The sequence below is a fragment of the Panulirus ornatus genome, chromosome 11, assembly GCF_036320965.1.
Source record: "Panulirus ornatus isolate Po-2019 chromosome 11, ASM3632096v1, whole genome shotgun sequence".
NCBI classification, from domain to species: Eukaryota; Metazoa; Arthropoda; class Malacostraca; order Decapoda; family Palinuridae; genus Panulirus; species Panulirus ornatus.
In genome coordinates, this window is record NC_092234.1 from 3,464,999 (window position 1) to 3,481,810 (window position 16,812).

Below are 16,812 nucleotides of genomic sequence, written 5' to 3' on the forward strand. Positions count from 1 at the left end.
GCTCCTCCCCATTCTGATGCTCTCTACATACCTTGACCTTCTCAATTAATACCCTCCCATACAATTTTCCAGGAATACTCTACAAACTAATGCCATGGTAGTTTGAACACTCACCTTTATCCCCTTTGCTTTTATACAATAGCACTATACATGCATTCTGCCAATCCCCAAGCACTTCACTATGATCCATACATATGTTGAGTATCCTTACAATCCAGTCAACAACACAGTCACCCCCTTTCTTAGTAGATTTAACTGCAATTCCATCCAATTCCACCGTCTTGCCGGATTTCATCTTTCACAAGGCTTTCACCACCTCTTCTCTTCACCAAACCACTCTCCCTGACTCTTTCCCTTCGCACACCACCCTGATCAAAACACTCTACATCTGCCACTCTGTTGTCAGACACATTCAACATTCAACAAACCTTCAAAATACTCACTCCATCTCTCACTTTATCACTAACTGTTATCGCTTACCCCTTTGCCCCCTTCACCGATGTTTTCATTTGTTGTGTCCTTGTCTTATGCAAATTATTTACCTCCTTCCAAAACATATTCTCCCAAAAGTTTAATGATACTCTCTTATCCAACTTTCATTTGCCCTTCTTTTTCAACCCTTGCACCTTCCTCTTGACCTCCTGCCATTTTCTCATACAGTAATTTTTTTTTATTTTTGCCATTTCCCACATTAACGAGGGATTCATTGATGGGATTTTCTAATTTTAGTCTTAGGAAATCATCCTTTTTCTTTACAACTTTCTGGTGCCTCCCCATCTTGAATATTATGTTTAGTTTTGGTCACCCTGCTTGATGAATGGAAAGAGTATAGATGTTTCCCAGCCTGAAAAGCATTTCCTGTAAGAGCAGACTAAAAAAATTAAATCTGTTTGGCGTAGAAAGAGAATGTTAAGAGATGATCTAATACAAGTATTCAGAATCATTAAAGGCTTCAATAATCTTGATCAAACATGTTACCTAAGTATAGATTAGGTTTGATTTCACTCTCAGCAATGGATATAAACTTTGGGCAAATGTTTTACCTTCAGTGATCTCTCCCAGGGTTTCTTAACATATGGAGTGATTTACCAGTTAGATTAGTTGAAAGCAATTCCATAGACTCATTTAAGCATAGACTTAATAGATATTTCACTTCAAATCCACAATTGACAGTAATTGCACCTTCTTAGCTGCACAATAAGTTTCCAGGCCATCTTTGAAATTCTGTATGTCATTCTGGTTCTGCATTAATCCCTTTATTAATCCATGTATTCAGTTGTAAGACTGCTTCTATCTCAGCCACTAGATTTAAGACTGTTTGAAGGTGCAGTAAGCTTGAAAAGGAAGGTTTTCACAGTTCGTATGAATATTGGAGGAACTTGTTGAATTAGTAATATGGAGATTAGGCAGGAGCGTTAGGTAGAAGTAGTCAATAGGACATTAGATAGGAGCCTCTGCAAACATTGCACTAGAGTTTCCATCTGCCAGTGGCCTGTTAAGGGTGAAGCACTAAAGGTTGAGAAGTGGCACTGGAGTTCATTAGTTATGGCGACTCTATTGCTGTGGCCACTCCCTTCATGAAGTTTCTGTTAGGAACAGGCATCAGGGATATAAGTAGACAAAGATGCTTCTGAAACAAAGTAAGAGTTCTGGCAGGTTGTTAGATGTGAAAACAGAAACATGTGAATTTAGTCTGTTATTCTGCAGAATATAAGGAGCACATCCTGAGCCAGATTCCCATTACATGAAAGATGTGTAAGGCATTATTTTGTGTATATACTGTTGTGCTTAGCATCTTCATATAACATTACAATTTTGGTTTTCTCACTGCTTTTCTTATCTTTTAGACAATCCTCTGCTAGCTGCAGCAGTTCGAAAAGATGGAAATACAAATAGTCCATCATATCTAACATCAGAATCTTTTAAAAATCCCTTCAAAAAGACTGCATCACTAAAATCAGGATCCCAGGGTGCCAAGCGGGGTATCGATGTCATTGATCAGTTCAGAAAGTCCCAGAAGAAAATGGATCCTAGTCATGTCTTAAGACCAGCAGTAAAGAAACCTCAGGTATAATATTTTTGTTGTATATGTTAAGATGATTCTATCAGAAATGGCTTAATTTTATTTTTGTGAAGTTAGGTATCTTGCTTTCAGGAATGTGCTTGAGAAATCTTAGAGAAACAGAAAGATTTGTTTGCTGCATTTGTGGATCTGAGGAAGTCATGTGATAGGGTTGATAGAAATGCCATGTGAAAGGTCCTAAGAATATATGGTGTTAGAGGAAACATGCTAGCAGCAGTGAGAAGTTTTTATCATGGGTTCAAGACATGTGTATGAGTATGAAGAGAGGAGAGTGAGTGGTTTCAAGTGAAGATTGGTTTGTGGCAGCAGTGTGCAATGATGCCATGGTTGTTTAATTTGTGTATGGATAAGGTTATGAGGGAAATAAGTGCAAGTATAGGAGAGATGGGTGAGTATTGAGTCTCTAGGGGATGAGGGGACCGGGGAAGTTAGGCAGTTTTTGTTTGCAGATGACGAAGCACTGGCAACAGATTTGAGTGAGACATTGCAGAAGTTGGTGATTGAGTTTGTAAGTGTGTGTAAAAGAAGGAAGTCGAGAGTAAATGAGAATTGAAGCAAGCTTCACAAGGTAAAGGAACAAGTTAGTTTGGATGTGAGTTGGAATGGAGAAAAATTATAGGAAGTGAAGCCTTATATACCATGGACATGGAAGTGAGTCATAGGGTGGGTTAAGGGATGAAGGCTCTGGGAGCATGGAGGAATATTTGGAAAGAGTTTGTTATTTGGGAGGGTAAAAATGGTTATGTTTGAAGGTATAATAATCTCAGCAATGTTATATTGATGCAAGGCATGGGATGATTATGTGTTGAGGAGGATAGAGGTGTTGATCAAGTTAGTGATAAAAGGGAAGAAGAGAGGTGTGCTACTATAAAGAGCACTGAAGAGGAGTTGGTGAATGTTTGGGCATAAGAGAAAAGACAGTGAGAGAATGGATATATGGGTCAGAAGTGGAAGGACCAGACAGAAGGGGGAGGCCAGATTGGAGTGAAAAATATTTTGAGTAATTAGGGCCTAATCATGCAGGAAGGTGAAAGACATGCAAGGGATGGGGTGATTTGGTATACATGGCTCAACACACTGTCAGTGGACTGAACCAAGGCATGTGAAGCAAATGAGGTAAACCATAGAAAGGTCTGTGTGGCTTGGTTGTGGATAGGGAGCTGTGGTTCATGTGCATTACACATGACAGATAGATAATGGATGTAAGCGAATGCAGCCTTTCTTCATTTGTTCATGGCACTCCCTCACTAAGGTAGGAAATGGTGATCAAGTATTAAAAAAAAATGATAACTTCTATATTATATTCTGTATCATATCCAGTATAGAGTTGCACATGTAGAATTTGGATACAGCTTTTCTGGTAATAAGTTTTTCTTAACGAAGTGTTGGAAACCTAATAAAAGTGCTCAAAGCATATGCCAAAAATTTTGCATGATGGTATGAATATGTTTAACATTCATTTCTGCAACATTTGCTGTCTCAAAGCCAACCTTATGTAAAACACCGTCTGTTTACTTTTTTCCTGCTTTCACAAACCCAGTTGTTCAAGGCTGTTTCCTTCCATACTCTCAAATCTGCATCTACAATCTTTTTTATCATATTCACTCTTAGGGTAGTGTCTGCTTTTACTGTATTACAAAAAAAAAGTTTCACTTGCCATGTGGATCTTTAGTTTTCAAGCTTTAAAGCCATTTGACACAAAATTTCTCTGCCCTTTGTGTTTTGTATGCCTTTCATCAGTCCCTCCACCCATACACAAATCTTAATATTTGACCTGTCATCAAACATTGTTCTCCATATCTCCATGCTGAAAGCCTACATGCAGGGGATTTTAATGTACAACACAAGAATGGGTTAGGCTCTACCTGAGATGATTTTGGTGAAGGTGAGGCCCTTTCTTTTTTACCAACTTAACAGTTAGAAGTAAATCATTAAAGAATTCCAGATTAAGCTTCCAAGTGTCATAACCACTCTCAACATACTCAATCCATTTTTCACTTCTAAACATATACCTATACATGTACTCTTTCTATCATCTTAAGAGTCCTCTGACCAGCTGTGCTGCCATATAGCAGAAGTCATTTTGGCTGGGATGGAGAGTATGTCCCTTCTTGTACCAGAACTTTCTCCCTTTAATCAAAATTTCATAGCTCCTGCTCTGATGCCATTTGCATCGAGGAGAGGGCATATTGGGTCATGAAAGATCTTCCCATCTCCTAAATTCCACCCAGCTGTCATTTCTGCTCATAATCATTGCAAAGCTATTCTGTTTAAAGAAACTCAACCTAATTTAAAGTGTATTAATTGACTTCTACTGACAAGTATCTGCTCTTTAACCAAAACCATCTCCAGCAACTAATGTAATTCATTCTTTTCCTCCTCTTTCCTAACCTGATCATTCTATACTTAACTCTTCATCTAATAAAGTCACTTATTTTGGTTCTATCTATCCCTGGGGATAGGGGATTAAGAATACTTCCCACGTATTCCCTGCGTGTCGTAGAAGGCAACTAAAAGGGGAGGGAGCGGGGGGCTGGAAATCCTCCCCTCTCGTTTTTTTTTAATTTTCCAAAAGAAGGAACAGAGGGGGCCAGGTGAGGATATTCCAAAAAAGGCCCAGTCCTCTGTTCTTAACGCTACCTCACTAACGCGGGAAATGGCAAATAGTTAAAAAAAAAAAAAATTTGGTTCTATATCCTCACCTAATTCTCCTTTCAGTGATTCTTTCTACTCCTCATCCACCATCTTCTCCCACTGAAACTATGTCTTCTTTATTTTCCTCACTCAGAGTCTTCTGAGTACTTTCTTAGTATAGAATGACAAATTGTGGCCCAGATGGTATACCTCACCAAATCCTAGAAATTTGCCTCTAAGAAAGTCCCCAATCCTTGCTTACTGTTTTATCTTTCTCTGAGCGTAAAGTATTCCTTCTTGGAAACATTCCTTGGTGAAGCCCATTCCTGAGAAATGAGACCATTTTAACATTTCCAACCATCATTCCAATGCTCTCACTTCAGCTGTCTTCACATTCTCTGAAACTTCATAACTTTCACTTTCTCAAACACTTAGAATGCCATTCTCTTCTTTCTGATCACTAATACCATTGGTATTCGCACTTAGAATGCTATTCTCTTCTTTCTGATCACTAATATGGTGTTCACTGTTAGGTGTGCTCAAGATCATTCCTATGTGATGCATTTCTGTTTCTCCTCCGTCAGAGATTTTGATGAAACTTTTAACCTTGCCCTCAACATCTCAAAATGACCTGACAGGGTGTGACAAAGTCTCCTTTCAAAACTTGCTTCCTCTGATTTTTTTTTTGGTTCCAAACTTGCTTCCTCTGACTTTTTTTTACTTTTGTTTCCTAATGCATGGCCTCCTTCCTATCCAGTGTAGTGCATTAGTTGTTAATGGAGTGACTTTCCCCTACTATTCCATGAGCTGTGGTGTCTCTTAGGTTTAACCCTATTGCCTACTCTTAATTTTATCCTCTGTTACCTTCTTTATTAGCTCTGTACTTCTTTAGGTGCTGTAACCAAACTTAAGAAGCATGTCTAGTTTTGCTCTTATGTAAGATATGAGTTGCTTGCAAAATATTTCCATACCTATATACTTTAAAGCTATTTTGATTTTGATATTTGCTGGCAGACAGATTATTGCTGTGCCCATCCTATTAAGGGAGTCCTAGTTGGAACAGGCATCAGAGATGTAGATAGACAAGTTATCTGGAGGATTTAGTAGTTGGTAGGCAGCCACCAACAAGGGAGGTGTATTTCTGGTCCTGCTGCCTGGGTATTGGGAAGGTTAGTGATGGCTACATAGTGAGCCAGCACTTCAGTAGTTGTTAAGTTGCACCCCTCTGACACTTTGTCACACATAACACGTGACAACACTTAATTCACACAACTCATTTTTTGTAACTAGATTTACTGTAGTGAGTGCTACGTGTTAGCCGTGCCTTTTGGCAAAATGGTGGTAGTAATAGATAGTAGCAGGTAGGAACATTAGGTAGAAGTAATGAGTGGGAACATTAGACGGGAGCTTTAGGTAAAAGTAGTAGGTTGGAACATTAGGTAGTAGTAGTCAGTAGGAACATTAGGTAGGAAAAGAATAGATCTAGTAATGGTGGTGTGTTCGTTAGGTAGTAGTAGTCAGTAGGAACATTAGGTAGGAAAAGAATAGATCTAGTAATGGTGGTGTGTTCATCCCTCTCCATAGTATGGTCATTGACGTGCTGGTTTATCAAATTTTCCTATACACTCTCAGAAAACTTGTCATGTTGAGAACCAAAATTCTGCCAGCCTCTCTCTTTATAACTGAAATACCCCATTATTAATACTTTGCCATATTTTAGAAGTGCATGATATAATGTGCCATCCTGATTATTCCTTTGTTGTGGTCATTGTATATTTGTTCTGAAGCATTAAAATTCTTTTGAGGATTATATAATATCAACACCATTGTGCACTACTTTCCTACAGTTATCCTTACCATTATGTAGTCTGAATAGGGCATCTATTACTATTTCCTGAAACATATGATTATATATCATATAAGGGGAGGCAAACCTCTTTCTCATGTATCTTTTCTTTCCCTCCTTACTATTAGGCTTTGGTATACCAAAGTCTCTTTTGCCCCATCTCCTTGTTCCCTTTCCACTCTTGGTTGCCCATGCCCTTAAATAAAAAAATATTAGAATTATGAAAATTAATAGTATGAGAAAAATTCCAGAGCAAACAGGCTACACTAAAGGTAAAGAAACCACAAGAAGTGCCAGTTGCTTCAGGGAAGGAAAACCAATCTGAGAAAACGAGTGATGTCATCAGTTCTTTAAAGAAGCAGGAGAACTCACCACAACTTCCTGTTAAAAAGCAATCAGCTCTCCACTTGTGGCTTGCAGACAATGAAGATGATGTCAAGGACCAGTTTCCTAATGTCAATGAAAATGAACTTCTGGCAAAAGCTGCACTGTTGTTCAAAGATTTGGATAATGATGTCAAACAGGTTAGTGCTGATTTGAACATATTAATGAACAAAGGATAAATGACAAGAAAAAAATAAATAGCATTCTGTGTTGTGGAAAATAAAAAAAGATGAATGGAAGATATGATAGCTGCCTGTTAGATTGCAAGAGAGAGGCAGGATTATAGTGGAACAAAAAGAGGTTGATGGAAGTAAAATTATATTGTGGTTGATGATGAGTTTAAGTAATATGTAAGGAGAGTGATGCAGTTGTAATAGCATGAATTATAGTAGGCATAATAGTAGAGTGGAGGGAGAGGAAGTTGGGATTTTAGTATATATCAACTTAGAATTAAAAGGAATGGATGAAGGCAAGCAAGTATGAATACGTATATGTGTGTGTATGTATTTATGTTGATAGGTATACGTGTATGGATGTTTACTTATATATATATGTGTATGAGTGGATGGGCTGTTCTTTTGTCTGTTTCCTGGCGCTATCTCGCTGACACAGGAAACAGCAATCATATACAATAAATAAAGAAATTAAGTTAAAATTGTATTGTTAAGGGAGTGCTTGTTTGGGTTTTTTGGAAAGTATAATGTATTGCAGTTAAGGAAAGGAAGAACCATTTAAGTACCTCCAAATATTTTCTTGTTCATAATCCTCAACAGCATTTACCTTTTTCTTCTCAGAAGTACAAGTCCTTAGCTGCAGCAGCTCTTGCACCAGGCACGACAGTAATCAGTCAGAATGATAATAAAAAGCGTGAAAGAGATGAAATCCCAGAGAATTCCTCTGCTGAAAAAAAGTCCAAAGGCTCTGGACTCAACAAGTTGGCTGCCTTTGCCTTTAATAAAGATTCATAACCAGTGATGGCTTTAGACATTCAAAGTATTTTTTTTATATTTATAGATATTTGTTTTAATGTCATATTTCAAGTTTGTAGAATTTTTAGTGTTATAGATATTTTATGCTTTTAATTTTATAGTTGATAGTGATAATTGTACTCTTATAAATAAAAGACACTACAACTATTGATAATTAATCCAATTATATCCCTCAGCCCTTGACTACTTAATCCTTTGGTACCAATATTTGATTTAATCTCATATTTCAAATTTGCATTGAGAGGGTGAGAGGCGTGCAAGGAATAGAGTGAATTGGAACGATGTGGTATACCAGGGTTGATGTGCTGTTAATGGACTTAACCACAGCATGTGAAGTGTCTGGGGTAAATCATTGAAAGGTTTGTGGGGCGTGGATGTGGATAGGGAGCTGTGGTTTTGGTGCATTAAACATGACAGCTAGAGACTGAGTGTGAAAGAATGTGGCCTTTTTTGTCTGTTTTCCTGGTGCTACCTTGCTGAAGTGGGGGTAGCAACAGGAATGGAGAAAGGCAAGATGAGAAAAATTCTTCCATAAATGCTGAACAAACACTATGAACTCATCTTTACAAGAAAGCTTTTATTCTCATATTCAGCCTTCAGGATAAAATGCATCAGAGTAAAGAATCTTCAAGAAATAGGGCCCTACAAATGTAAAACAACCTCCCTTTACAACACAATTAGGATGGGGTGGTTAGGGAGGTAAACGCAAGTTTTAGAGGAGGGGCAAGCATGCAATCTGTTGGGGATGAGAGGGCCTGGGAAGTGAGTCAGTTGTTGTTCGTCAGTGATACAGCACTGGTGGCTGATTCAAGTAAGAAACTGCAGAAGTGGGTGACTGAGTTTGGAAAAGTGTGTGATATGAGAAAGTTGAGAGTAAATGTGAATAAGAGCAAGGTAAGCAGTGGTTGAGGGACAAGTTAGTTGGAATGTGAGTTTGAATGGAGAAAAATTGGAGGAAGTGAAGTCTTTTAGATATATAACATGCATTCCAACAGGATGCCTTTACGCACACCTTTCATGTGATTTCTATGGCATCCATCCACACACACACACACAAACAAAATAAAAGAAAATGCATAATGGATTTGAGTGTAAATTAAGGTAATTTCCTTTTTTTTAAGCCTTATCTGTCAATGCAGCAAATAATTTTAAATAATCAATCACTTCCAAACCTGCATCTAAATAAGCACTTAGGTACTAGAAAGAACATATATATAATATTGCTTTTATTTCTGAAGAAAAAAAAATAGTTTTAGAAACTTCCAGTGATTTAACATGGGTTCCACCCAAATTGTTACACTACTGGAATTTCACTCTTAATATGTACAGATAATAAGGCTAACTTTCAAGAAATAACTTTTAATAACAAATGCCATTTCTAAGAATATTTTTTTGCATCTAAATTACAGATACCATCACTAAAATTTAATTTCATGACCTTGTCTGCCAAAAATTTTGCTTCTAAAATGAAGCATACTAAAAAATTCCATGATCTTTTACTAACATAAATGTGCACTACAAAACTGAAAATAAATACAATTACCTTCATTCATGGATACAGCATCTAATATTTTGCCTCTGTGCTGAAGAATATTTATTTAACTCTTGACCTCTCACTAAAATGTAGGAACTCTATTACAAAATCATAAACATCTAAATTTGTTCACAGATTACTATTAAAAAGTTGTGTTGGTATCTTTGAACCAAATACCCTGTCTTTAACTGTTAAAACACACACAGGTGATAGCACTGAATTTATGCACGTGGCTAATATAAGAGTTACCATCAATACAACTGGTCATATATAAAATTCTGAAAAAACAATGTGAATCCTTATAATGATGAAATTCTATATATGTGTTCTGCACCTTAATATTAATATGAAGAGGGAAATAAGGCCCCATTACAAATCCAGTACACGTTTTGATCAGCTCTGAACAACTTTCCTCACAAACAGTTTCTACATCTTGCAAAGAAATTGTGAGAAGAAAAGATAAAAGTATTAAACTAAATGACATTTAGCCTCTGCTGTGGACATCACTTGTAATTTGACCTATGGGTATAAAAAGAGGTTTATCAAAAACTCAAATAAGAGTCAAACAAACAGTGGTACTGTATATTTTCTGTTTGTAAGCAATATAACATTTTGCACATTCAAAATGAGGTGGTACTTAAAGAATATTTTACATAAATCAGTTACTTTTTCTTAATGATATTCCAACAAATTTAAGACTACAAACACTTGGTTAATTTTAGTGCATTTCTTTAGAGAAAATGAAATTCTTCGTGTAAAATATACACAACAGTATGCTGGGATTGTTGTTTTCACCCACAAAGCAATAATTTTTGAGAAAATATAGTGGTAATGCTAAACCACAGAGGAAGAAAGACTGTCACTCTTACAATAAAATGTATCTGTGCATAGGTTTCCTCCTGGAAGTAGGTGAAATGTGACTGGCTCCTTCCAAAGAATCAAGCATTGCGCAGCTTGGCCAGTCTCTGAGTGAGTTCATCCTGGTCCTGACTGGCCTGTGTTGCGGTCACTCCTACTGTTGATGTTCCACCAGTTGGAAGCTCCATATTTAACTCTAATCTGTGGAGATAAAAATATCTGTATTTTCTGATTCATGATTATTTGTTTTATATTATTATATAACCCCATGACCACTTCAAATTTGTTTCTTTATTCTTCTGAATATGTAACATTCCCAGCCACCACCATGGTCATTGTCTTGAGGAAGCCATCAATTCATCCTTTTTATAATAACTAAAAGAAAAGATTTCATAGTACACCAGTGTTGATGGTGCTTCTTGGCATCTCTTTTTCCATTTTATTCTTGTTTCTTATGGAACTTACGTCTGGGAACATAACCCTGTTTTTCCCATTCAATCAGTTTATATATGTTTTTATAAAGGATGGCATTTTCTAGGAATATAACTATTGTATTACATGAGAACAGAATGTACTAACTGACAAGCATGCAAAAGTTTTGATGAGAAGCTTAAAAAGAGCAGAATAATAAATGTAAAGCAGTAATATGAAAATACTCTGTTGTGCTGCCAAATCAAAAGAAAAATAGACAAACAGATGGATCACGTTACAAAGAACTCTGCACATTTAGATATGAATGGTGAGGCATGAGTGAAACAATACTGTACCTAAAGTGTCAACATATGGTAAGAGACAACTTGCTGAATCATACATTATGGTTCCCTTAATGTTTCTCACCATTACCTTAAATGGGATCTTCCTACATCCAGGACTATCTACTTAACAACTAACTCATGATACAGCAAGATAAATATTCCGTCTTGGATGTCCAAGACCAAAATGACCATGCTGATACGATATACATGAAAAATATATGAAGTACTGTACTAAAGTTGTACTCTCCTTTTCAACTTCATATGAAAGGACAATGCAAAGAATTTCTTCAAGTCTCACCCTGCCTCATCTGCCACCTGTGTCATGAGGCCATTTACTGCATCCTGAGGAACAGCTGTGGTGGTGGTCTGACTCATGGCTGTGTCCATATATGAGCTCTGCACATCAAGATCCTCAAACTGGTGCTCAAACTTGTCCATGAGTGCTGAAATCTTCTCCAGATTCATGCTCTTCATTGCTGCATCAAGGTTTTTAACCACACCAGCCATACTCTGAGTAACCTGTGAAAAAAGAGATTTAGTGTTATGGTGTTTAAAGAAAAACTGGAAAGTCATAATGTACATAAATCCAATTACTCCACAGCTGTTTAATTAAAGCCTAAGACACCAGAGCAGAACCATGACAACCTTATCCTTGGTTAGAGATCACAGAAGGTTACTGATACATTTTACAAGGTCAGATGTATGCTGGGTAAGCCATAATTTGGCATGCTGTGTACAATGTATGATTATGTAAAACACATTATTGTTGGATTCCGATAAACATAATGGGTATTCCACAAAAATCTGGTGATGCCTGCATGTGCTGGAGGCCAAAAAGGAATGAAGTATTATTTGAAAAACATATGTATTACATTCCATGGTTAAAGGTATAATTTTCTTTATTATATCCCATGTTCACTTCTATATATTATTATCTTATTTATTTTATTTTGCTTTGTCGCTGTCTCCCGCGTTAGCGAGGTAGCGCAAGTTAACAGACGAAAGAAGGGCCCAACCCACCCCCATACACATGTATATACATACACGTCCACACACACACACACATACCTATACATCTCAATGTACACATATATATACACACAGACATATACATATATACACATGTACATAATTCATAGTCTCCCTTTATTTATTCCCATCGCCACCTCGCCACACATGGAATACCAACCCCCTCCCCCCTCATGTGTGCAAGGTAGTGCTAGGAAAAGACAACAAAGGCCCCATTCGTTCACACTTGGTCTCTAGCTGTCATGTAATAATGTACCGAAACCACAGCTCCCTTTCCACATCCAGGCCTCACAGAACTTTCCATGGTTTACCCCAGACGCTTCACATGCCCTGGTTCAATCCACTGACAGCACGTCGACCCCGGTATACCACATCGTTCCAATTCACTGTATTCCTTGCACGCCTTACACCCTCCTGCATGTTCAGGCCCCAATCACTTCTATATTCTGGGAGCCTTGAAGAATGTGTGGAAGTCGAGAACATTATCTCGGAAAGCAAAAATGGGTATGTTTGAAGGAATAGTGGTTCCAACAATGTTGTATGGTTGCGAGGCATGGGCTATGGATAGAGTTGTGCACAGGAGGATGGATGTGCTGGAAATGAGATGTTTGAGGACAATGTGTGGTGTGAGGTGGTTTGATCGAGTAAGTAACGTAAGGGTAAGAGAGATGTGTGGAAATAAAAAGAGCGTGGTTGAGAGAGCAGAAGAGGGTGTTTTGAAATGGTTTGGGCACATGGAGAGAATAAGTGAGGAAAGGTTGACCAAGAGGATATATGTGTCGGAGGTGGAGGGAACGAGGAGATGTGGGAGACCAAATTGGAGGTGGAAAGATGGAGTGAAAAAGATTTTGTGTGATCGGGGCCTGAACATGCAGGAGGGTGAAAGGAGGGCAAGGAATAGAGTGAATTGGATCGATGTGGTATACCGGGGTTGACGTGCTGTCAGTGGATTGAATCAGGGCATGTGAAGCGTCTGGGGTAAACCATGGAAAGCTGTGTAGGTATGTATATTTGCGTGTGTGGACGTATGTATATACATGTGTATGGGAGTGGGTTGGGCCATTTCTTTCGTCTGTTTCCTTGCGCTACCTCGCAAACGCGGGAGACCAGCAAAAAAAAAAAAATATATATATATATATATATATTTTTTTTTTTTGCTTTGTCGCTGTCTCCCGTGTTTGCGAGGTATGGGATATATATATATATATATATATATATATATATATATATATATATATATACATATATATATATATATATATATATATATATATTTTTATATATATATATATATATATGGCCTAAGACAAAATCCAAACGAGTTAAGGGTCTTGTGTTCATTAGTTCCTAAGTTAGGAAACTGTATACATACAGGTTTCATGACGACTTTAGTTATGACCAACATTAAAGTGTGAGTTCCAGTGATGGACAGACAGATGATATGCAGAGAAATCCTTAATTGTCTGCCAAAGTATGCAGGTCAAACAAAAGAGTGAACAGAGAGAGACTACAAAAAAAAAAAAAAACCTGTAAGAAATCTTCACAAATATAACTAGGAATGCTGATGGCATTGAAACTGATCATCACAGCCAACACTTAAGTCTTGAAACCAATTTTCAATGCTTCCGTTTTAGTATTCAGCACTGGTCTGACTATCACCTAATGAATCTTACAAGCAAATCCCAGTAATTCAGAAACTATCTTATTTCCCCAAAACACAAGTCATGGCTATTTTTAATGATATGGCACAGCTCTATTTCCTACCCATGAACATTATGAATTCCTTTCTTCAATAAATACAAATAACTTTCCTTAGCTTATTTCAAATACAAAAATTATTAAAGCAATAAAAATTTCAAGAATTTATACAATTCATGAACTTTGATTACTCTTCATCTAAGATCAACTCTGAATCATCCACAGCCTGGTAATAACGCTTTCCTTCTAATGCTGAATTATTATCAGTCTAAAGCATTTTTTTTCTACTGACCCTTGCAATTTTTTATCCCCTAGAAATATACTTCTGACCAGTGCCTTTCCAGTCTAACTAAACATATACACCATCTTCACACGTTAGACTCCTTGTTGTTAGTGGGAACCAATTTACCTTTAGTATTTTGTCACGAAGCTTTTTCTTAACAGTGATTTTAAAGATTTATTGTAAAGTGAAAACATTATCTTTTAAGGAAGAATATTACTGTTTCACAAGGTGATGTTAGTCTGGTGCTAAAATATTTACTGCATGAGCAGATTTTGTTCATAGCTCATAAATTTGATGTTTGTCTTTCATACTTGTTTGCCGTTTCCCACATTAATGAGACAATTGCTGGGTATTAATCTTGTAAGTTTATCAGCTTTACAGACTAATTCATATAATTATCACTCAGATTAATCACCAACAAACCTTGCGTTGTGTTACAGCTGTCTGGACTCTAGAAGCAACAGCATCAACTCTAGCTGCCATGCGGAGATAGTTGAGAGCTTGACTTTTATTACGGATGGAATTTTCAGCATGGATGCGTGCACCATCCATGTTTCCCTTTGCTATCGCTTTCTTCAGTTTAACTTTCTCTGCTTTCTCCTCTTTTTCACATTTCTTTGACTGCCGCTCAAGATCTTTGGCAGCAAATTTCAAGTTAAAGAGGTGCTCTGAAATATAAAGGTTTTACAATTAAGAAAATAAAATTCACATCACATTAAAACATGAAAAAATACAAGTAAAATATGGAAATGATCCTAAGTTTGGCTTACCTTTGTGAAGTAAGCCACAATGAGACACCCTTGTGAGGGAAGCCAAAATGAGGCTTACCTCCATGATATCTAGCACACCAAAATTCTGAAAAACCCAAAGAAAAGTGAATTTTTAATTTTGAGTGGAATTATCTGAATTTTTCGCAACTCTGCATTATTGAATTACATCTTAACAATGTAACATCACATCATTTTGCCTGCAAAGGTGCCCAATGTATAAACATCCTGCCTAAGTCTTTAGACGAGAAAGCAGTCATATGGAATTACTTCTTCAAGGTCTAGTTCCTAATAACAAACTGTTCCCTCTATATGCATAATGTTACAAAACAGCAAAATCAACAGAAGTCCACATTATAGAGCTAAGTCGAAATAGTATGTTTCCGAGTATAAAACTCACAATCAGTATGTACAACATATATATATATATATGGGTGAAATACTACTTCCCACATATTCCCTGTGTGTTATAGGCAACTTAAAGGGTGGAAATCCTCCCCTCCTGGTTTTACCTCTCTGAAAGATGGACAGAAAAGGGGACCCAAGGTAGCATTATTCCCTTAAAGGCCCAGTCTTCTATTCTTGACGCTAACTCGGTATCAAGGGAAATGGTGAATATATATATATATATATATATATATATATATATATATATATATATATATATATGTGTGTGTGTGTGTGTGTGTACAGAGGTACATTTCTAACCAAAAAATTTCGTAACCTGACATTCCTAAAACTAATGGTTGTAAATGTCATACACTTCTGCTGATGTAATGAATTTATGCATACGAGTTTTAAATAATATTTCGTTAGATAAGTTCTTAAGTTACGTGTCCACCTCATCAGGGGCTTACTTGATCCATGAAAAGTACGATATAACTTTTCTGCAGAGGACAATGCTAAAAAAAAAAAAAAAAATGCAATCTTATTCCTTACACCTCCTTTTACGTAATCCGAGAGAGGAAATAACTTCTACTTACTTTCCATATTTGCGATCGACATGTTGTAAGTGTACACAAGGACGTATATACGAGGCTTCGATTTACTTTTGACAAGAAGGTAATGGAGGATCAGGAGTGACTAACTTGTCCGTGATACTAGAGGCAGTGTTTACCACAATGACGTCACAATTACGCTGCCGAATTTCTGTGAAGGTTACTGAATATCTTTATATTGTTCTCCCTTATCTCATTATACTGCTTCATGATACCCAATTACAGCTGATTTTTATCGGTAAGTTATTTCCTTACCGTAAAATATATATATTTTTTGTTTAATAGACAACTTTTAAATGGATCTGAATGAATCATACATTCTTATTACCAGTTAAATCTAGCAAGTGTAGTAATTTAACTTCCCCAGCAGAACTTTGCTACTGAATGAATGTCATAAACTTAGTTTTGAGATAATGATTGTGGACAGCATACACAAGCTTAAAAAGTATGATGCTAGAGAAAGTTCAAAAGATGGGGCCCTAAGTGTAGAGTTCTTTTGTACATTACAAAATAGATGATCACAATAAAAAAAAATCACACACAGACACACACACACACACACACATGCTAACAAGACTGTCAAAACAAAATTCTATTACCCTACTACAGTACAAAACCTGAAACTGCCAATTATCCAGGAACCGAAAGAGTTGGTAGTTGGAGTAAGACTTCGCTCCTTTCCTGCAGCTTGAGAACGCAGACTATTTTGATTCCCTGTTGTAATCACCTGTCCGGTGAGGTAACTTCATATATAAACAATTACTTCGCCACACTCTACCAGAGATTTCCTGCCTTGACACCACTGCTTCCCAGTCCGTAGTACGATCCCCTGCAATCCCTCGATCTCCAGCTTACTCTGTGAGAGATCTGAGTTTAATTTTACTAACACAAACACAGTACGTTCCATATATCCTTAGCAGTTTTGTAATATGAAGATCTTTACCACCCAGTCTC

At 37.0% G+C, this 16,812-nt stretch overlaps 2 protein-coding genes across 6 annotated transcripts in view; one reads left to right on the plus strand and one right to left on the minus strand.

Moving 5' to 3' along the window:
• The window catches only part of Ctf4 (Chromosome transmission fidelity 4), a 38,724-nt gene extending 30,639 nt beyond the window's left edge, over positions 1 to 8,085 (plus strand). For 3 of the 4 annotated variants that reach the window (XM_071666391.1, XM_071666392.1, XM_071666393.1), the window contains exons 16-18: positions 1,848 to 2,068; positions 6,815 to 7,087; positions 7,742 to 8,085. In XM_071666391.1, coding sequence (XP_071522492.1) covers positions 1,848 to 2,068; positions 6,815 to 7,087; positions 7,742 to 7,915 — 668 coding nt within the window. In that variant the 3' untranslated portion in view covers positions 7,916 to 8,085. The remainder of the gene's footprint in view (positions 1 to 1,847; positions 2,069 to 6,814; positions 7,088 to 7,741) is intronic. The other variant, XR_011713305.1, reaches the window with a different exon arrangement.
• A 1,062-nt stretch (positions 8,086 to 9,147) lies between these two features.
• Positions 9,148 to 16,780, minus strand: Chmp1 (charged multivesicular body protein 1). 2 transcript variants are annotated; one of them, XM_071666396.1, is made up of 5 exons: positions 16,637 to 16,780; positions 14,864 to 14,948; positions 14,517 to 14,761; positions 11,382 to 11,602; positions 9,148 to 10,529 (listed from the first exon to the last, which is right to left on the minus strand). In XM_071666396.1, exons 1-5 carry the CDS (start codon positions 16,763 to 16,765, stop codon positions 10,409 to 10,411), a joined length of 801 nt encoding a protein of 266 aa, XP_071522497.1. In that variant the 5' UTR covers positions 16,766 to 16,780; the 3' UTR covers positions 9,148 to 10,408. The 2 variants fall into 2 exon arrangements, with proteins under 2 accessions (XP_071522497.1, XP_071522498.1); XM_071666397.1 differs by lacking the exons at positions 14,864 to 14,948; positions 16,637 to 16,780 and adding an exon at positions 15,844 to 16,005.
• Positions 16,781 to 16,812: the final 32 nt, after the last annotated feature.